The sequence below is a fragment of the Dermacentor andersoni genome, chromosome 1 (assembly GCF_023375885.2).
Source record: "Dermacentor andersoni chromosome 1, qqDerAnde1_hic_scaffold, whole genome shotgun sequence".
In the NCBI taxonomy this organism is placed as follows: domain Eukaryota; kingdom Metazoa; phylum Arthropoda; class Arachnida; order Ixodida; family Ixodidae; genus Dermacentor; species Dermacentor andersoni.
This window is the reverse complement of record NC_092814.1, coordinates 110237562-110260336: the sequence shown is the minus strand read 5'-3', so window position 1 is coordinate 110260336 and position 22775 is coordinate 110237562. Positions and strand designations below refer to the sequence as shown.

Genomic DNA, 22775 nt, shown 5'->3' with positions numbered 1-22775 from the left:
CCTCTTGACAAATTCGCACAGTGTTTGTTTCAGAAATAGCAGCATACCGCACCTAGAATGTAAATTTATTCAGTTTGTCCACAACTGCTGCCGGTGTCTAGTAATAGCATTTCCTTGCTTTCTTACGTCGCCTCTCCCTGTTCTGCGCTCCCACCATGTATGCGAGCTGCCATGAGCGAAGAGTGGCAAGGTTGTTATTCACTCGGGTCATAACTGCATCGGTTCTACCCATTCTCTGTCTTCTCTCTCTACCTCCTCTACCCATCTCTCTACCTCCCCTCTGGACTGCTGCGCGTTAGTACAAAGGTAAGCGCTGCAGCTTCTGCAATGTTTTTTGCGGGGGCCCCACGCACACTTGCAGCAGTCTAGATGATATTGTGGCGACGCCCAGGGAGCACCAGAGGGCATTGTGGTGACGCAATGGAAAGGTTCAAATGAGTGTCTCGTGTCGCCTTTCCTTTCTGCAGTGCTCCTGCAATGTATATACATGCTCTGAACACACCCCCCCTCCCCCACCCCATCTGGTGTGCCAGACAGCAACAGCAGCAGTGGAAAAGTCAAAGAAAGAGGCAAAGAAAGCTTCGCTTTAAAGACTGATCCTGGGGGCACGCATTTCCTGAAAAAAAAATTTTTTACTTTGAAAGGGTTAATGTGATACTAGTGTATTTCAGCTGCCATTTTTAACAGAATTTATGTAACACAATCCTTCGTAATGACATTGGAACCACACTTTGTAACCTTGTAAGCTTGTTTTGTAACCTGTAAACGTCAATCATTGAACTATAAGCATAAGATCAAGTGTATCAAGCAAAACATAAGTGTTTTTTTTTTTTTTTCTTGCTGACGAGTGATTTTCACGGCACCTGATAGTGTTTCGTGGTTTGACGAAGATTTCGGAACATTGAATGCGTCGCAACAAGGTGTCGCTAAAGTGTTGTGCTGATATTCTGTGGGAACCACATCATTCGTTAAGTGCATTTACAGTGTGATGTTCTTGAAGCACAAAGCAGCAGTGAAACTGAAATAATTGCTGGCACCTGAGTATGTGATCACGCAGCATACACTCAACAGAGGCAGTCGGATCTTATACAAAACAGGGAGTAAAGGTGTCAACTAGAAAAGCCCAAATACAAAACGATTTCTTTAACGTGACAGATATTGTAGGAACCAAGGTAATGCAAATGCTTCAGCACCACTGTTAGCAAACATCGTAGCACAAACCCAACATTTCTGTTCATTGTCAAAAAATTCAAACTCTTACAGGTGTGCTTTATGGGGTTTCACATGATTGTCGTGCCAAGTTTAACTTGTGTACCCTGTGTGCCCCAAAATTTGTCATCAGAGTGTATGAGTTTGTATTAATTTTCCTTTCTCATTTGTCACAACACTAATGCATTTTACTTGCCATTTTTTTCTACTTTAAAGGCACATCTAAGTCACAGTGTCTTCCAGCAGTCACTTTTTGCATGCTGCTTGGAGATTGTGATGTTCTGCTACAACTCGCAACGGTAATTGTTTTCTTCATTCATTTGCTAATTTGATACTAGGAAAGGGGTGTTGGTGTCCCAGCTAACTTGAGCCAACATTGTGAGGGGAAAAAGAATAACACACAGACAGGACAGGCAGATAGATATATATCCGTTAATTTGACCTTGACGGAACTGGTGGAATTCAATAACCTGGCAGGTAAAAAAAAAGAGAGAGGGGGGTGGCAGAAAAAATGTTTAAATGCATCGCTGCCTCATTTGAAAGTATCTATCCATTTCTAGTGCGCCCAGAATATAATGTGCACCCACTTTTCATGGGTTCATTGTTGAAAGAAATGTGTGCCTAAATATAGCGTGCACCCAATTGAAAAAAGGAAAGCATCTAGCATGCCTCTGATTTTGGCAATCATAAATAAGATGATGCCTGGGGTTACTTTTGCAACGCAAATTTATTAACATCTAATGTCCATCATTATTGATTTAGAGAGCGTTTTATTGCTCTCTATGGACCACAGGATGTTGCCTTCATTGTGGTCCATTTTTTTGGTATTCTGCATTGCTTGAACGACTATGCTACAATTGTAAACAGAATGGTGCCTAGCACCTAGGCTCGCCACTTTGCCAGTTTGTCTTGCAAAGCACTGAAGGCGTGACGTGACTGTGTTACTGCTAGCTTTGCGCGTAAAACACCTTTTGAATGAGCTTCTGTATTGGTACCTGAAAGCAGCGCATTGTTGTCATCCAACACGAAAAATTGTTCTGCCACTGTCATGTGATGACAGTTGTAGAGACGGGCTCCGACGGTAGATCGTTGCTACCACTGAATGCAGTGGCAGTTTTGCATCTGAGTGTAGAATCGAATAAATACTAATCATTAATTGTGATCTACTGTTTTCATTGAAAAACTTTCCAAATGCAGGCCAAAATTGGCTCTTTAGGCTGGAGATAAGTGTCTACAAAACATTCACTGACCCTTAGCACTGTAAAGACAGATGCTGCTGCCATTTTGGTAATGATTGGGCCTCCATTTCGGTCAGGCATGCTGCCCAGCCAAGTTCGAATGATCAAACTAGGGCCAATTTCAGGAATTAAATAATGGAAATTTTGGCTTATAGAAATGTACGTGATCCAGAATAGACGTGACGGTCTTGATAGAATCAACCGAAAAATTAAATTAACTGGTGCCAAATTCACAGAAGTCTACTGTATACAAGTATACTGTTCAGTCATCAGTCGTCTTTTGCTGCAATAAGCATTTTTCTGTATTTGTGTGTTTGCTTTTAAAGTAAAATAATTAAGCAACTACTTAACTATTAAGTTAAAGTCATTGCATTCTATAGTAAAGTTGTCATTGTATCGTAAAGCATTAAGTTTTCAGCATGCTATGTCTTGCATAATTATTTTTTTCTTGCTTTACCCATTGCGCGTGAAATGAGAAAAGTGCTGCGTGATTATGTGCCAGTGTGCTGAAACACCAGCAGTCACAAATGTGATTTCAAAGAAATAAAGACCCTCATTGCCTGACAAATTTTATGAATGGAAAGAGGTTGAAGGCTGTGGTTAGTGAGTGTATGTGAGGTCATGTCAAGCTGTAGTTTAGTGGAAAGGAATTGTGTTGATACACATGTGCCAAGAGGCCCCTATGCCTGTACTTATTGAATACATTTATCTCTTCACGGAATTCTTTACTCATTAATGTGGATGTACCAAAAGGTAGTGCCACTGCAAGGAAAGCTTGATGTGCAGCAATGCTAGAAATTAAAGCTGCTTCCATCTGCCACGGCATTTTCTCGCAGCACAGAGACTGTGACATAGTAAAATTCTTGTCATATAATGCCATTACGATGTTGATGTATCCCGCTGTGCAGAGATTTTCCTTGGATCTTGGAAGTCTTCAATTTGGTGCCTTACAACTTCTACAAGATCATTGAGCCTTTAATCCGTGCTGAGGAGGGCTTGTGGCGAGAAGTGGTGAAGCACCTTAACCATGTAAGATTGTTTCGCACTGTGCTTTAAGGAGGCCTTTCTACTGGGTGCTCACAGTTGCTTTGTTGTGCAGATCGAGGAGCAAATCCTGGAGTGTCTCTCTTGGAAGGATGACTCACCTTTGTGGGATGCTATAGAGCATTCTGAACAGCCCGTACCTATGTGCAAAGAGGTCTGTTGTGATGTATTGCCAGCTAATATAGCCCATTTGTAACTGAACTGGGCCACTTGAATTTCACTTGCAAGAGGCTTATGCAGAGTCCATTTAGAATGTTCATGTTTTTGTGCTGTTCTGATTAGGAACAGAAGATGCTGTGCTACCCAATGCAAGAGTGAAAAGTACTTGATAGGCTTTGTAAACATGTGCACCTGGAAATTGGTCATGGTGGGTGGTTAGATTTGCATACTGGACAAACTTGAAGTACTGAGTTTGGGCATTAATACCACGGATGATATTTTCGAGGACTAAGTACTTATCCTGCACCTTGTCAATTTCTGTGTTCTAAGAGCAAGTTCAATTGTAGAGAGTTTTTCTTATAGCAAAATATTTTTCTGTTTTGAAGGAATGTAAATGGGTTTGACATTAAATTTTGCTCTTGCTTTCTAGAAGCCTGGCCATAGCTTGAAAATGCAGAATATGCATCACATATTGTAATGGTACTGTGTTGGCCACTCAGGTATTGCTTCAACGGCAGATCGAGACGTTCCAGGAAACTGATGGAAATGATATCGGTGAACCACATACTCCTGTTGCCCATTCGCCGCTAAAGGGTCCAAGAGGTGACCAGGATGGTTCTTTATCAAACAGGAAGGGTAAGTATCATTGGGCATGTTTTCAAGACTGCCCTTGGAGTGGTCTTGTGATTCTGCATGCTATCTGTTGCCTGCCAGATAGATGTGATAATCTGCCTTGATAATGTGTAGTTGCTTATGACATGAATATGGTAATGTGATGTGTCACTTGTTATTTAACTGCTTGATTTGCTCCCATTCTTTTTAACCCCCTTTCATGTTTTTTTCCCTAGATGGTTTCAACTGAGGATGTATTTTTCTTCTGAGCCTGCTAGCATTTATCCTGCCAGCTATTTCGGAGTTCTAGTCTCTACATTCTTCTGTGTGTTTAAGTTCTTGTGTCGTGTTACAGTAAATAATGATACAGAACACATTAAAAACACTTAAATGCATATTGCAAAAAATTTTGTCTGCACAGCATAATGCATATATACGTAATCCATATGTATTGTGGATATGCTTTGCTAGTACAGTCAAACCTCGTTATAATGAAGCAGGATATAAAGGAATAACAGATAAAACTTAAGTAGATGAAATTTCCCTTGAAATCCCCATACAGATTCAAAGTGCAGTACATGATATAGTGGATTTAACGAAGTAATTTATAGTATAACGAAGTAATTCTGGCTCTCCCGTCGACTTCATTATACCGAGGTTTCACTGTACAGCAAACTGTCTTTTACTTCACTGAAACCAGTACTACACATGGTTATTGCTCAAGCTGCATCTGTCAGCAGCATCAGCTTTCCCTTCTTTAGGCTTGCCATTGCAGTTGCACCTAAGCATAACATCATTTTGCCGCTCTGTGAAAAGGAGCAGTGGTGTCCATGCTATAATTTCTTCCAAATTACTTTAATGATTAAGTATTGTTACCATCTGTGACATTGTGTGAAACTGTTAGGATGAACCCCATTTGTCAGAGATATGGTGCATTACTACTGTTCTGTTAGACAAGGTGTGCCTGTACAAAACAATTTCTTGTACGATCGTACTGGCAAGCTGAATTCGTCAAAAAAGAAAAAAAAAAAACATGAGAGGGGATTAAAGAGGAACACTGATGTTATGCACTGGCTGTCAGGATATTGTTCTTACTCCCTGTGGTACTGTGTGAATGTTGTACAGCATGTGTTCTTTTAGTATGCTGTGTTGATTGCATACATGTGTTTAGTGTAGGGAAGGAAAAATGGGGATCTTTCAGTGGGGACCTCACCAGGAAGTTTCTGTGTACATTTTTATGTGAGGCATGCATGGCTGATGTGACATTACCCATCTTGTGAGGAACTCCCTCTGCCAGCCTTCAGACCATTGTGGATGGGACTGCATCAGCGCTGGACAGGCAGTTTGTGGCCTTGCTTGGTCTCTGTGTCTTTGACATGGCGGCCTTTGATGCAGACGTGCCACTTTCACCTGTGTCGGTGGCGGAGCGGTTCCAGTCTCCAGGCAGTGCAGTGCGTCGCAGGCTATTTGCGCCCAACAGCACAGGAGGTGGTGCTAGCGCCCCCTTACAGCAGAGCCCCCGGGTGGAGTCGGGCGCCATGGGCCAGACGCGCACCGTGTCCATCACGGTGCAGCGTGAGTGCCTCGTATTTTTCTTAAGCCCCTGTCCCCTTAAACCCCACATGCAGCCTGTAGTCAATGCACATGTGGCACTGTGTGGCCAGGTATCATTGCTAGCTTGCAGCACTTGGGTGTCGGGGACACTGCAGGACTTGACCTGAATGGCAACATTCTTGCTTAAAACCCATTTTCTACGAGAGCCGGCATCCAGAATTGAACTGCTGGCAGCCAGGAGTTTGATTCTTCAGTTCGTTAATAGTTTTTTGGTTTTTCACTTGATTTGTCGCGAGTGGCAGCATATCTGTATTCTTCGACACTACAGTCGAACCTGGATATATCGAATCTGAAAGAGCTCATAAAAAAGAAATCTCTCTCTCTCTCTCTCTCTCTCTCTCTCTCTCTATATATATATATATATATATATATATATATATATATATATATATATATAGGTGATGCAATATATAAAATAACAATTTTATTTTAAAATTTCCAAGGATTTTACAGCTGTTCGATATACACAATAATTCATTATATGTGAGTTTGGTATATCTGGGTTCGAAAGTATATATTTAGTCATATTCATATATACAACATTCAGCTTGTTTCAAGGCTTTTTGTGTCAATTTCTCCCTGTACTACGACTTTTCACTACAGTAAAACCTCTTTAATTCAGATTTCACGAGACCAAATAAAACGAGAATGTCCAAATTATCCAAATGTTGAATTGTCAAGGGTATAAAAAAAAAATGAATGAATCCTTACTGCACCAATTCACCTTTATTTACTGAATAAATGTGCAACCCTTGCTCATATTTCGCACAGGCCACAGTAGAATCTATTTTAATCCTCGACAGCTTCTGCTGTGTTTGGCACTGCGTGCACATTGCACTGAGTCAAAATGAAATAACTGCTTGCCAAAACCGTTGCAGATGAAAACACTGTTGTTATTGATGTGATTATAGATGGTGACCATGCAGTTCCGAACACACGCTGATAATGCATAGTCATGTGCGGCGGTAAATGCAGAATAAAGGCTGTAAAGTCACAAATAGGCACAAAGCACTCCGGCGTTCCTACCATTCCGCTACAGTTCCTGCTGATGACTATGGCGATGCAGACTCCACTGCTTGATTTTGGCTGGACACTAGTGAAGCCTTTCTTTTTTGCGGCGCTCACCATGTGTTCTGGAGGTTTTCCAAATTCACTGGTGTGCAGTCAAATACATTAGCTTAACGAGAGTTCGAGACCATTGAATAATGCATACGCCTGCCGATACCAAAAGACGAGTCCGAATTATCCAGTTTTCCGAATTAGCAAGGGTCAAATTAACGAGGTTTTGCTGTATTTGCAAAGGTGGTATCATTTGATTTTCCTTTTCAATTAGCAAATAACAAACATTTTTTTAACAGCTTAAACAACCTTTTTTTTATGAGGCTCATAGGTTGGATTAATTAGAAAATGCTGACACATACTCACCAATATTTTTGTAGGCTATGTACTCACTCCCACTCATTTGCACTCACCCCATCGGTGCTCATTCACGTTCCTACTCGCGCCCGCTCATACTAGCCAACACTCACTTGTGTTCAAAGTCATTTTTATTCATACTTACTGGGCATATACTCACGCTTATACCCGCGTCATCTCCCACTCACTGGCACTCACTCACTCACATTCATCTCACGTCCGTTCAAAATCAGTCACTGACTTTCATTCATACATTAACCGGCATTCATCCTGTCCATACTTATATCGGCACTCACTCGTGTTTATGTACTATGGCAACGAAGTCCGACACGGCTGTGGACGACACGAAGGACGCAGACAAGAAGACGCAACAGCGTAGGCTTAGCCAGTCACACCAGGAACAGTGTCTAGCCCGAGCCCCACTTCAGTAGCGCTGGCGATCCGACTGCGGAGCTCGGCACGGCGCACTTCTTCTTCCTTACAACTTCCCCCCTCGCTGAAGACGGAGCCGCGCAGGAGGCCTAAGGCGTCGTGAGGACGAAGGGCTCGTGATACGGCTTGAGCCGATCTACGTGCACAATTTCGCGGCCTCGGCGACGCAGGTCCGTAGGGGGCGTCAGAGGTTCGATAACGTAGTTCACCGGAGAAGTTTGGCGTAGAACCCGGTAAGGTCCATGGTATCGGGATACAAACTTGGAGGAGACACCTTGTGTCGAAGTAGGAGGCACCCACAACCAAACAAGAGCGTCAGGCGAAAACTGGTGGTGGGGGCGCCCGTCGTCATGACGAAATTTCTGTAGCGCTTGTTCTTGCGTTGTAAGGGAGCGAGCTAGTTGCCGACATTCTTCTGCATACCGGGCAGCTTCGGAAACTGGTGTACCCTCTGATAAGTCGGGACGGTAAGGGAGAATAGTGTCAATGGGAAATGATGGTTCGCGGCCATATAGAAGAAAGAAGGGAGAAAAGCCCGTCGTTGACTGGGGTGCCGTGTTGTAGGCGTACGTGACATAGGGAAGGATGAGGTCCCAGTTGGTGTGGTTGGAGGCGACATACATTGAAAGCATGTCGCCAAGAGTTTGGTTAAAGCGCTCTGTCAATCCGTTTGTTTGCGGGTGATATGCGGTGGTACAGCAATGAATAATTCGGCATTCAGCGAGAAGTTCTTGAATGACATCAGCGAGAAAGACGCGGCCACGGTCGCTCAGGAGTTCGCGGGGAGCGCCGTGACGTAGAACGAAGCGTTGAAGGAGGAAGGAGGCAACGTCACGAGCCGTCGCGGCTGGCAGAGCGGCCGTTTCTGCATACCTCGTGAGATGGTCTACAGCTACAATGACCCAGCGATTGCCAGCAGCTGTGTATGGCAGAGGCCCGTAGAGGTCTATCCCAACCCGGTCGAAGGGTCGCGAAGGGCACGGCAAAGGTTGCATTAGTCCAGGAGGGCGGCAAGGATCAGGCTTCCGGCGTTGACATTCTGTGCAAGAGCGAATGTACTTTTGCACAAATGTGTACATACCACGCCAATAAAACCTATGACGTAGTCTGGTGTAGGTGAATTAGAGATGTAATCTATCAAAGATGAAATCCAGGAGTCTTTGCGCTGCTCCAAAGCCATTGTTTCACTGGCACCCTTTGTCACTCGTGCTCTACCTGATACCTGTGAAATGAGTGCAGAGCGAGTGAGTCAGTGTGCTTGGGAGCAAGTAAGCCTACCTATGGTGAGGCTACTGTGACAAAACACTGCAGGCCAGCAGTCCCTGCGAAACTGCTCGTCTTTTCATGTTAAAGCTCTTTTGTCTTTTCATGTTGAAGCTCTCTAAAGGGCAAAAGTATTAACGCGATCACAGTATTGAACAAGTACGCATATTTCCTATTTGTGGCACTTTGGTATTGAAATCAGCAGCGAGGCATTAGAACACTTGATGAGAATCCAGTACCTCTCAGTTTCACTACCTGACTGTACCTGTTGGATATAAAATATTGACTGAATGCGTGCAGGAAAAAGCAGTGTTGTGGATGTCCTTTAAGAGGGTTCTATATGTGGTAGCAAATGGGTGGAGCTATAGGTGGTGCTGCCATTCAGGCCAGGCAATCTACTGTTTGCTGCGAAAAAAAAATCTTGGTGGGCATGTTACTTGTGGCACGCAGCTCACAATGCCTTTGTGCTGTCTATGCTAGGATGCAGAAAATGAGCGCGAACCCTGAAGCTGCAAGCAAAAGCTGACCATTCAACTAAAGACAGGGAGGGAGCTTTGGGTGCAAGCAAGCTTATTGCAAGCTTCTCTTCACTGTTTGAGCATTAATGCTTTGCTGAGCTCATGCTATGTAGTTGCTGGCAAGTGCGCTTTATGTTGCAGGCTTCATCTTCTTTTAAAGCAATGTTCTGCCGTGCAAGTTGTGTGTATGTTGTAGTCTGAGTGCTGGTGAAAACTGAACAAAGTGCTTTGTTGATACTCGAACTTTTATTATTAGAACACAAAATGTGGATATTGTAGCTTGTAGAAAACCAGTTCTCTCTTGTTTCTGTTTTACATACAACTTGAATTATTTAGGTGTCTACCTAATAGGTTTAACCATAATGTGGCAATGGCCATTGTTTTGAGCTTGCACAGCCACATTCAAATGGTGGTGCTGAGATAAGAAAGATTTGAGAACTAAACTTTGTTCCAATTACTAGTATTTAATAAATCAATTTTTCACATGTCTGTGCCGCCATGTGGTCCTTGACCACAGATGGGCACTGTGTTATAGCTCATATTGAACCCAACTGTACATAGCAGCCAATAGGATGTGACTTAACCTCTATTCCTTTCCTTCTTTTTCTCTTTGTATGTTATAAATTTTTGTTGCAAATACACATAGCATTCGATGTTTCCTGTGTCCCCCATCCACGATAGCACCACGTTGATTCAAATTTTGTTGGATAGCAAAACATATTTGAATTCAACATATTAGCCATGCAGAAGTAAGATAACTTGAGAAAAGAAGCGATAAACTTATTTGCACAGGCATGTGATCATCTCGATCTTCCTGCTGCATGGTTAGATTGAGCATTCATCGTTGTGGTGTCACAACTTTTGCATTTTGAGAAATCCTCTATAGAGAACATACATTCATCGTACGTGTTGTAACAGCACAAAAGCAACATGGACAAAAAGAAGAAAAATACGACAACATGGTGCTGACTCACAACTGCTGTCACTTGTGAGTTGTGATGGTCAGATCAATTGTGAGTCAGCGCCGTGTTGTGTTTTTCTTCCTTTTGTCCGTGTTGCTTTTGCGCTGTTACAAAATGTACGATGGATCCTAACCAACTCGCCCACCTTGCTATCTTGCTCGAGAACATACATATTTGGCAGTGGCATCAGCACATTTCGTGGCCATTCTTTCACTGTGGGCACCATGTGGCACAGGCACGTGTATTTAAGGTGCCATGTATCTCTGCATCTGCTCCATTTGCAGTATAGTGGAAAGCTGGGTGAATGGGTGCATATTTATTTCTTTCAGCTATGCAAATAAAGGCAAATAAAGGCATGTTTGTATTCCTCTCATTAGTCTTTGTGCAGCTTAAAAAATTGGCTGCAGGGCCAGTCAGGAGATATTGCCCTCGAAAGGACGGGTGTCTGCACCTGTTGCGATGGAGGGCCTGGCGCTTCACTTAACCCTTGTGTAAGGGCTGGCAAAATGTCCGAAAAAAAGAGTTCAGAAAATGGTCTTTCTTTTTTACACATCTGGATAGGAAATTTTTTGCAGATTTGAGATATACCGTATTTACTCGCGTAATCCTCGCACTTTTTTTCCCTGAAAATCAACGCGAAGTTTGGGGGTGCGATAATTATGCGGGGAAAATTTTCAAGCAAATGTTTTGGAGTGTTAAATGCAAAGATGAATGGGTACAAGATCAGGATTGTCAGGTCCGCAATTGTAAATATAACGAAAACATTACTTTCAAGCGTAACTTACCTTCGTTATGAAAGTACAAGGTGAACGTAAGCTCAAGCTGCTAAAGCACTTTATTTGGGGCACGCAACCTCCCCGTCACTACTCGCGTTGCGTACGTCCTGCAGGCATTTGTACTCTTCATCATAGTCCGTGTCGACACTGGAATCGATGGTTTCTTCATCTTCCGATGGTTTCTGCGTCTTACCAGTCTTGAGTTCGTCGTGCTGCCGTCTCCAATGCCGGACGCAAAACTCGTTGACGCCGAAGTGTCTGCTGGCGGCGCGGTTACCGTGTTCCAACGCATACTCAATAGCTTTTAGCTTAAAAGCAGCTGTGTAGCTTGCGTAGCGTCCCATGGCGAAGTGGCACAAAGAGCACGGTGCAACACGCGAACAAGGCAAACGAGGCCTACGAGACACCGGAGAGCTGGAGACACCTTCGCAAAATGGCGTAGCGCTGGTGAGTGGATGATCGGTAGCGGCGGTGGCAGCGGATGATAGCACAGTACCGCCACCTAGTAGCACGCGCGCCCAACCATGGCGATCGCTACGACGAGCAGACGGCTCGCGGCAGTAATTTTGGGGGTGCGATGATTATGTGGGGAAAAAAATTTTCCAGTTTTTGATAGCCAATGTGGGGGGTGCGAGCATTACGCGAGTGCGAGCATTATGCGAGTAAATACGGTATATAGTATGGGAGGTAGTTATTCCACTACTTTTGTCTGAAAATACGAAATAAAAAGAACCAGGTTCCATCCAACTTTGACTGCTGCGCTCTATCAAAACTTTCGTTGTAGTCAACGATATCAGTCACTGGAGGTGTATATACCACTGAAAAGAATGTCATCACTGGCAATACTTTAATGCAGAAGGAAATCATCGGAGATTGGCAATTCAAATAAAAGCTATGCTTTCGCGATGGGCACGGCAACATGCGACTGCATGCCGCATTTTAAATATCTCTGCTGGAGCAATGGAGTTTGTAGGCCCCCCACCGGGGCCAAGAAGGGAACTCTCCAGGGCCATGATTTTGTGGCGATGCCTTTTCCTGGTGCTAATGCCTTTCGGCGTTTTTCGCATTTGTGAGTGGCTGCGTCTCTTGACCACTCACGAACACGAAAAACACAATATGCATTAGCATCTGGAAAACGCTCAGAATGTCAAAATGGATTGGATGAGCCTGGCCTATTACCGGCACTTAGAAAGAGCGCCCAAATAAATGGACGAGACAGACCCGTCCACAGCACTTTTTGAAAAAAATAAGGGAGGGGGGGGAAGAAAAGGAAAGGAAGGATAGAGAGAAGAAAAAAATATGTGCCTAGTATGACTCATACGTGGCACTTAGAGTTACAGGGACACTAAAAAGAAAAATAAGTAAAATACCATTCTACAATACCAGAAAAGCCATTTTTACTGTGATAGAAGGCTTGGTAAGCCATAAAAATGTGCAAAAATCAAAGATTAGTGGCAACATCAGAAGTTCCCACTCCAGCTCACTCATGATGTCATCAATGTTAACAATGTCTGTCCTGGCCTCGTTAAAGACCAACTACCATGAAATTTTTCATTTATACTACTGAAGCAATCTTACGAAAGCTGCAGGCCTGGTAATTCTCTAATGTTGTTATTAGCAGCATATAGCACCCAAGCAGGCGACTCATGCACCTGGTGGTTAAGAGATATGACGCAAGTCCCAGCACGTTTCCTCCAACATTATTTTCAGCATGTGTCGGGCAGCTTTGGGGCAGTGCCTAATCTTGGAGGTCATGCTGAGCAAGGTATCAGAACGAAATGTTTTCCTTCTCATTTTAGTTTTGTTCCACTGAAAAACGCTCCGTTCCGGTTCTGCTCCAGAAAAAAAAAAAAAAAAAATCCGTAACGGTTCATAATGGTTTAGGTCTGCATGAAAAATTGTCAGAGCAAAGTAACAATAAAAAAAAAAAGCATTTATTTTTCTCAATAAGTGAATTATGAATTCTGACATGCCCAGTGCCTTGAGTGAAAGCACTGAGCATGACCTCAGAAGCAGCATGCCATCGAGAGTGCTCGCCGAAATACGAGACTGCGGTTCCGATAAAACGAACTTAAAGGAACCATAAAACTTTGGTAACAACAGGTTGTACCTGTAGAGAATGAAATGATAAGTGCTTTAGTGATCAAGCCCTGGGTTTTGCTACGATGCCAATCTGCTAGTGCATCGAGCGACAGGCTTAGATGAGTGAAATGCTCGACTGGCTATTGCTCTCACTTTCCCTGCCAGAGATATATGCGCTAATTCTGACGTTGCCTGAAGTCGATTGTGTTGGATTTCCGACTTTCCCCTTGAACCGAAAACCAATAAAAAATATTTCTGTTTCACTTCAAAACGAAATAATACCTTTTCGGTTATGTTTTCGTTCCGGACAAAAATATTGTTTTATTTCGTTTTTCGTTGTGGTCTTCATTCCACAACACTTTTGCTGAGGGGCCACACATTGTGAGCCATGCGTCACTTCTCACAAGCAGTAATGGCAGGTTGTTTCTTTTTTTTTTCCCATTTTTGGTATCAGTTACATCTACTTTTGCCAAGCCTTTTGGGATGCATCCATTGATATTTCGAATGTGAAATTTTGCAAGGAGGTTGTTCGATATCTAGGCTATATGAAACTACGTGTTTATGTGGCCAAAGGGCATGTAACAGTTGGCCTTTCTCGATTTGTAAATGCGGGCCAGATTGTACTTTAAAGCAGCCAAAAACTCAAGTTAGCAAATTTTTAGAATATTTACTGCGCTATGACGACCCAAATACGAGAAAATATATAGAAATTTGTGACATCACTTACGTATCGGCCCTGTGGTTTTGGTGCAAAGTTCAAAAATTGGAAGTTGGGCCTGCATTTTCTCTTTTCATAGGCAACCTCGTATCGCTAAATTAACAGTTTTGAAAGAATACTTTATTAGTATAAACTGATTTAGTGTGTCTCTCTAGTGTCCCTTTTAAGTTTCGACCATACATCGTTTCGCTTCCTCAAAATTGATGTTCTTGCAGTGTAACTCCTTGTGCTCATACCTCATCACAGGCAACAGGTCACTGCCATTCACCACAGTCAAATTCTTGCTCAGCAGCTCATCCCTTTGGCTGTAGCTATCAGTTCGACACAGGGCTGTTTTTTCCTGCGTATTTGATCCTTGCCATAACAGTAGATATCTATTGCTATAACCATTGGCTCCTCTTGCCCTCCCCATTATTTTCTTCTTTCTACTAAATTTTTTAAAGGGGCATCCTGCTCTCATAGTTTTTTGTTCTTTAATATAAATTGATGACACTTTCACTAAACATGTATTTTGATGGGCTGAATTCTACTATCCGTTGTCTTATTTTTGTACAATATGTTGCTATTACTATTAGCATTATTAGTACAAGTGCTATTAAGAATTTCATGTTGATAAGTTTCGATGCGACTTAGTTACTGAACGGTAAATAATATGAAAAAAACAGGTATGCCAGAATTGTCGGAAAATTTACAAAGTATGCCAGAAAGCAGAAATGAAAGCTATAGGTCAACTTAGGGTCTGACTTGTTAGACAGAAATTTTTTGCAATACAACTTTCCCTGCATTTTAGGCAAAAATTCTCAATTTCAAACAATTCTTTTGCCGTAACAATCAAACATCTTTGCCCTACTGCACTCTATGCTGAGACTACTGCATACCTGCAGATAAGATACTCCTCAAAGGTCGGGGAATACACTCCTGCCTACTCCCACTCAGCACTCCTACTCGCACCTTACTCGTCACCTACCCGCACCTACACATACTCTCCGTGAGTCACTTGCATTCATACTTGCTTTCGTTCACACTTACCGGCACCCACTAATGCTCATACTTGCATTCACTTACACTTACGAGCGCATACATTCGTACTCGTGTCCGCTCACACTCTCCGACAGTCTCTTGTGTCCATGCTCATGTCCACTCAAACTCACTTTTGTTGATACTCACTTTAACCGGTACTCGCTCCTCTCCAAACTCATGTCCTCTCAAAGTCACTGGCACTCATTCCTGTTCACATCCAGGTTCAATCATGCCTTTTTTCACTGGCTCGCACTCTATCCCATGTCTGTGAAATCAATGTAGAGAGAGTGCGAGTCAGTGCGCTCTTGAGTGAATGGGTCAGCCTATGGTGTTGGTATTCCAACCAGCCAATCTCTTAGTGTTCCAACTGCCAAATAAAATTCCAATCTCAAGCTTTCAAGTTCCACCATTGCGCCATTTCCGTGCATAGCGGGCACGTTAAAGATCCCCTGATGTTCAAAATTAATCCACAGTCTCCCACTACACCGTGCCTCATAATCAAATTGTGATTTTAACACGGCATTTTGGCAAACCCCAGAATTAAATTAAATTCTAATGTCAAGTTTTTATATTGCTCTTTATACACCAAAACCAAGAACATAGCCTGTTGGGTGTCTCTTTCAGACTATGTATTCTTTGTTTATCCTTTTCTAAACTGAACGCATCACATTATGTTCTCTGTAGTTTGTATTCATGCTTACACTTGGTAACAGCAAGACTCATAGTGCAGGTCCTCACCTTGCCTGTAGTAATTTTGTATGTGTTGACACAATGGCAGATGTACTATAAGGATGGCTGCTGTTTCTCTTCATTGTCTTGATGCAGGCTCCACAAGCACATTTGTTTTAAACCTTTATCCTTTCCTAAACTGAACGCACTACATTATTATGTTCTCTGTTAAAACTTCTCTTTGGGCGAGTTGGTGCATACTTGATTTGAAAATTGTAACAGCGCTAACACATGCACCCACAAAGTAACAAGGACGAGACACAGCTCTTGTCTCGTCCTTGTTACTTTGTGGATGTATGTGTTAGTGCTGTTACAATTTTCAAATCAAGTATGCGCTCTGTAGTTAGCATTGATGCTTAAACTCAGTAACAGCAAGAATCATAGTGCAGTTTATCACCTTGCCTGTAGTAATTTTGTATGTGTTAGTACAATGACAGATCTGCTATAAAGATGGCTACTGTTTCTCTTCATTGTCTTAATGCAAGCTCCATAAGCATATTTGTTCTGAACCTTTATTGTCACACATTTTATTATTGCATTCCCTGTATTATAAATGAGCATTGCCAGGACATTTTGCCATTAGATGTGTGTGTGCTTGTTCATCCCTTTTCTTTCTATAATTGGTTTCTAGCTTAACGTGAACTGAAACACTTGGCAATACTGTGTGATTGTAGTGTCTTTTAAATTCCTTTCATTTTTTTTCAATGTTTATTCTTGAAATGTGCCATGACATTTGGCCAGTTTCCAGTACTATATGAATAAAATTGCAGCATCATTTGTCATAAATTTAACAGTTGAGATCAGCTTGAGATGCTCAAGTCCTGTGCATAAGTTTGATGTTCTAAGCACTCATTTGAAATTCTGCTTGTCTAAACAGTATACAATGCTCTGTCATTTAAGCTTATACTCTGTGCATTACTTATTGTGATTGTTTGGAAACAGTTTAACTTAACATACTGACAGGCATTTACTTTTAGCAACTAGATTGAAATTCATGTTGCTTTGACCAGCATCTTTAGTTTTTGCACTGTGGACAGCAAACGGTGGAGCAGGAATTGCTGAAATTTTAAACACATGGAAATCTGTGGAATTGTTATGAAAACTGGCAAAAAAATGAACCATATCAAGGAAAAAAAATGACCAGATACAAAATTTTCAGTCCGCTTTAAGTCTCGTAGGGTGGGATGGGGCCATGAAAACTGTTTTAACATATCACATTTCTACCACAAACAGCACTCACCAGGAAAGTGCTAGTTGAAAAGAACTGGCCATGGTTTTATATTAAAGCCTTGCTTTTTTGTCAAGTGCTAATTGGGAAATGTGATGTGCTTGAAAGCCTTTTAAAGTTTGCCACTCAGGCCATGGATATTTTGCTCAATTAGTTTGGAGATTTGTGGGAAAGGCTGACTGCAGATACAGCATTGTGAGGTTAAAATTGACCACTTGCAAAATGCAACTGCACATGCTCCAAGACTGGCCTGAAAGGCACATGTCACAAGTGCTGTCTGCTTGGTTGGAAAGCAAACTGTCTGCACAGGCAGGCCTCATAGAGTGTCTTCATGACACATGTAGACCATCCCAGGTTTCATTGTGAATGAACTTTTCAACGAAATAAATCTGCCTAAGTGGGACAGCCACATAGAATGTGCTGTTTGCTGTAGTTCTCATGTCACCGTTGACAAGGCTGGGTCAATATGATGATGGTCCTATCACGTCTTCATGAAAAGTTCAGCTTTTAGTTTAAAAAAAGCAAGAGTAAAAAAATAATTTAAAAAGCAGGAAAAATATGAGCAGGTGAGAAGGTTATGGGTGAGCTCAATGTTGCCATTAATTACTGTGGAAAGGCCACCCCAATTTTGTGTTTTACTCTGTGAAACTCAATCCTGAACAAAAAAAATTCTGTTGATTACTGCCGTGAAGTGGGCAAGCTATGAAGGCTGAAATAAATTGCAAGGTTTGCAGTTTCTCATGCATCTTAAAGAACATTTCTGTATTCAATGCTGCTTTTATTGTACCCATGTATGAAATCCTCGCTTGGTAACGGTCGAAAAACAGCCAGTGGCAGATGTCGCAATTAGATGCTTGCTTTTGTTTTTCAGTGCATGTTGGTTTGCTTTTGAGCTGACTTTTTTCCCACTAATAATTTTGTGTGCTTATTTAACCCCATAAAGCCCAAACACCATTCCACATCAAAGAAATTTAAAGCAAATTGTTCATATTTATTTCTGGCCATTGAGAGTACATTTCTACCGAAAAATAAAAGGAAAAATTTACTACTAATTACTGTGGCAATTAATTAGTAACAAGTTCTCTGAACTATGTATAACTGAAAGTACCCTCCAGCATTTCAAAAAATAAATATTGGCTTTGTCTTTAGTTTACAATGCTTAAATCAGGATTTTGAGGTATCAAAGTCGGCGTGTCAATAATTATACATAGGACTTCGTGGGGTTATGGAACATATTTGGAATTACGTATTTGTGGGGTTTTGTAAAAGCAGCTGATTGAAACATTCACTGTACTTGAATAGTTTTCAATTCAGCCTGCACCTAAAGATCACAATGTTTTTATTTCACTATAGTTGCCCTATAACTGCACTATACTTGGGGACAACTTTTAGAAGCACTAAAACAGTCTATTTCTGAGGAAAATTAGATGTATCTTATGCATTGCAAAGCGATTCTACGTCTGCAGTTTTAAATAATATTGTGACCATTAACTGCTAATGGCTTGAAATTGCAGCAGTTATATGTGAATAGAGTTAGTTTCTGGTCTTGGGAGATTTTCTGACCTATAGTTGTATCGCACTACCATGTTTGAATCACCTATATGATGTCATGTAGTTGAGTTATATATATTGTTTTGCGCTTATTTTTTCACAACTTGTGAACGCTTTGAAAAAATGTGAAAAAAGTATACTGGAGTACTGAAATACTGAAATACTGGTTTGAAAAAAAGAATACTGGAGTAGTTAGAAAAAAATGCATTACAAAAAACAGAACTAATGTTCATTAGTGTAAACCAATAGGGCTTCATATGGTCATTTGATTGCATGGCATTCCTTACTTTAGTTATTGTTATTGGCATCGTGCAAATTTTGTGACATTCCACTTGTTTGTCATTGGTTAGCTGTCAAGCATAATTCACATTTAGTTGTAAACAGCGTCAGGTGGGTTGAGACACATTAGTCAGCTTTGATTGCACCCTGTCTGTCTGTCTGTCTGTCTGTCTGTCTGTCTGTCTGTCTGTCTGTCTGTCTGTCTGTCTGTCTGTCTGTCTGTCTGTCTGTCTGTCTGTCTGTCTGTCTGTCTGTCTGTCTGTCTGTCTGTCTGTCTGTCTGTCTGTCTGTCTGTCTGTCTGTCTGTCTGTCTGTCTGTCTGTCTGTCTGTCTGTCTGTCTGTCTGTCTGTCTGTCTGTCTGTCTGTCTGTCTGTCTGTCTGTCTGTCTGTCTGTCTGTCTGTCTGTCTGTCTGTCTGTCTGTCTGTCTGTCTGTCTGTCTGTCTGTCTGTCTGTCTGTCTGTCTGTCTGTCTGTCTGTCTGTCTGTCTGTCTGTCTGTCTGTCTGTCTGTCTGTCTGTCTGTCTGTCTGTCTGTCTGTCTGTCTGTCTGTCTGTCTGTCTGTCTGTCTGTCTGTCTGTCTGTCTGTCTGTCTGTCTGTCTGTCTGTCTGTCTGTCTGTCTGTCTGTCTGTCTGTCTGTCTGTCTGTCTGTCTGTCTGTCTGTCTGTCTGTCTGTCTGTCTGTCTGTCTGTCTGTCTGTCTGTCTGTCTGTCTGTCTGTCTGTCTGTGTGTGTGTGTGTGTGTGTGTGTGTGTGTGTGTGTGTGTGTGTGTGTGTGTGTGTGTGTGTGTGTGTGTGTGTGTGTGTGTGTGTGTGTGTGTGTGTGTGTGTGTGTGTGTGTGTGTGTGTGTGTGTGTGTGTGTGTGTGTGTGTGTGTGTGTGATTTTTCTTCTTTATTCTGTTGAAAAAATTATTTGTTTAGCTTGATACTTGAAGCTTATCTTTATTTTTTCATATATCCAATTTGAAAACTTACTCGCACAATCCTACTTTTACAATTAGGTGACATCTTGGTGTAGTGCAATAATAATCTATCTAATACTGTCCTACACAGCAATATTCCAATGCTATTTTATTTACAATATTATAACTTATAGTATAATGGCATCAGCTCATGTTTTTTGAAGACAATGCATTTTGCATTTATGGTGGGCTTTACCTTCATGCAAATGCTCTTTTTAGATACATCATTCCTTGGTAACAAGAATCAAGTACAACACTGCTGCTGTGCAACCAGTAAAGGATATGCTTCTTACCCCTCCTGACTCCTTCTGTAATTTGAAGTCAGAATGCCTTCAAGTAAAATGTGGTCCTATTTTTATGATTGTGCTCAGCATAATCGCATCACTAAAGTAATGCGGGGTGTTGTGAAAGAGGTTGCGGGGTCTATACTATGAAAATTTTGAGGCTGCTTAGTGTATGCATCACTTGGATGCAGGTGGAATGCCAGGAAACACCTCGCAAAGTAAGGTCATGGCTATGTGATTAGTCTGACAGTAATTTTGTCCTGCATCAGCATACAGCTGCACCTATTTATAGTCTAATATTACAAATAATTTTTACCCAGTCCATTACTGATAGTTCACTTCCAAATGACTGGAAGATTAGTAAAGTGGTACCGGTATATAAGTCAGGCAGCCACTCTGATTCTTCCAACTATCACCCCATTTCCCTAACGAGTATTTCCTGTAAACTCCTAGAACATATAATATATTCACAAATAGCATGTCATCTCGGTGATCATTCCTTCTTTTTTCACAATCAGCACGGTTTCCGGCCTGGTTTGTCATGCGATACACAGCTTTTTGAATTTATTACTGAGCTTCACCTGAACTTAGACTCATCACTTCAAACTGACGTCATATTTCTAGACTTCGCCAAAGCATTTGACTGTGTTCCCCATCAGCGGCTTTTGGCCAAACTTTCATGCCTCGGTCTCGACCCTCTCGCACTATCATGGATCCGTTGCTTTTTTACTAATCGATTCCGGTACACAGCTATCGGAAATCATTGCTCAACCAGTGCTAGCGTCATCTCCGGAGTACCACAGGGGTCCGTCCTCGGTCCCCTTCTCTTTCTCATCTTCGTAAACGACCTTCCCAACGGCATATTATCCAATATCCAACTTTTTGCAGATGACTGCGTAATCTACCGTCGCATTACAGACCCAACCGACCATGCACTGCTCCAAAAAGACTTACATTCATTAGAAACCTGGTGTTCCAGCTCTTTAATGAAACTTAACATCTCCAAATGTAAAGTTACGCAAGTGTCCCGTAAACACTCTAACAAGGATCACCTGTACTTTTTCAACTCGACAGCCTTATCCACCATTGAATCGTATCGTTATCTCGGTATCACTATTAATAGCAAGTTGACCTGGTCCGACCAAATAACAAAATTGGCTACCGACACCAATAAATCACTTGGTTACGTCAGGCGTACCTTTACGCTGTGCCCCTCATCCACAAGAAAACTAGCTTATGAAACTTTTATTTGAAGTAAACTTTAATACGCCTCAGCTATTTTGAGGCCGCACCAAGCTTACTTAATTAATATATTAGAATCAATACAAAATCGTGACACTAGATTCATCACTTCCAGGTACAGCCGTGAAGAAAGTGTCAGTGCGATTAAATCATCTCTAGGACTCGAACCATTGGTGCTGCGTCGGAAAATTGCAAAACTGTGCCTTTTCCAGCGGCTTTATTATAACTTCCCCGAACTGCATGGAAGGCTTCTAATCCCACCAACCCGTACATCTTGTCGCCTTTTTAACTCTTGCAGCATCCAGCGCTTGCGTGGTTCAACATTTTCCTTTAATCAATCGTTTTTGCCTAGCGCTATTATAGAGTGGAACAATTTACTGGATAGAGTTGTCAATGAGCCCAACCCCACTATCTTCAAGCAGCTGCTTACTGATCACCTTAAACCCTAACCTTATAATGACCGTACTGTGCCTTCATTCTTTTGCGATTGCCGTCTCACATTGTGACTGTTCTGCTGATTTGCTCTGGCATTCTATTCAGTGTGCCTCTTGGCTTTTTTTTTTTTTTTAATACGAATCCACAGGCTTGAGTTTTGTAAGAAATTGTAACCATATCTTTGTTTCTATCCTTCTGTAACCCCCCTTATGTAATACCCTGACAGAGGTCCTTACGGAAAAATAAATGATGAATAAATGATGAACACCACTTAAACCAAACTCTCGCCTAGTACAAGCAGGTATTGATTGTCAAACTAATTTTGCAAGAAGCCTGTGAAGTACCTTCAGCCTTGTCAACAGTTAGGTTAGATGAACTGAATGAACCTTAGTGCAGCACTGTTACAACTACTCGCATGTACAGTACAAGATGTGCAGAAGAAGTTCTGCTAGCTTACACATTCAAAATGTGGCAGGATAGCATGTGCTGTGCATAGGGAGGCACTAACTCGGGAACACCACCTTTCGTGAATACAAATGCTAATACAAATACAAGATTACTAACAAAGTTAGTATTCTTGGGGGAATAGTAACCTTTGCGGTTACTTGAGTGCTTAACACTTCACCAGTAAGGGGATGCACAGAGACTGCATGGCCACCTACATCTGTATCTATAAGCCCATATCCACCTGCACAGAGTGTCCTCAGCATCTTCTGTTCTCGATTTGCCTCGCTGCGCATATGTGGTGCAATGGTTGTAATTCGCACCGCTATACATCAGGTATAGGTGGTGTTCTGAAAAGCACCTTCTGAAATAAAATCCTGGTTGTGCCGTTTCGGATGGATAATTGTGAAAACTGAAGGCATGCCATATAACCACTATGTTGCATTGTGTTATGTAGATTCTTTTAGGTATTATCAACCTTTCTTCATTGTTTTTGTTCAGTAATAGTTGTGAAGCTTTGCCCTTGAACATTCAACATGCTTGTCTCTGATAGCATCCC

The 22775-nt window shown here is 41.9% G+C and overlaps 1 protein-coding gene across 2 annotated transcripts in view; it reads left to right on the top strand.

The window, feature by feature from the left end:
- The window catches only part of LOC126545609 (retinoblastoma-like protein 2), a 118534-nt gene that overhangs the window by 46225 nt on the left and 49534 nt on the right, over positions 1-22775 (top strand). The window contains exons 12-16 of one of the 2 annotated variants that reach the window (XM_050193526.3): positions 1426-1508; positions 3356-3476; positions 3547-3645; positions 4151-4286; positions 5658-5837. In XM_050193526.3, the coding sequence (XP_050049483.1) occupies positions 1426-1508; positions 3356-3476; positions 3547-3645; positions 4151-4286; positions 5658-5837 (619 nt within the window). The remainder of the gene's footprint in view (positions 1-1425; positions 1509-3355; positions 3477-3546; positions 3646-4150; positions 4287-5657; positions 5838-22775) is intronic. The other variant, XM_050193527.3, reaches the window with a different exon arrangement.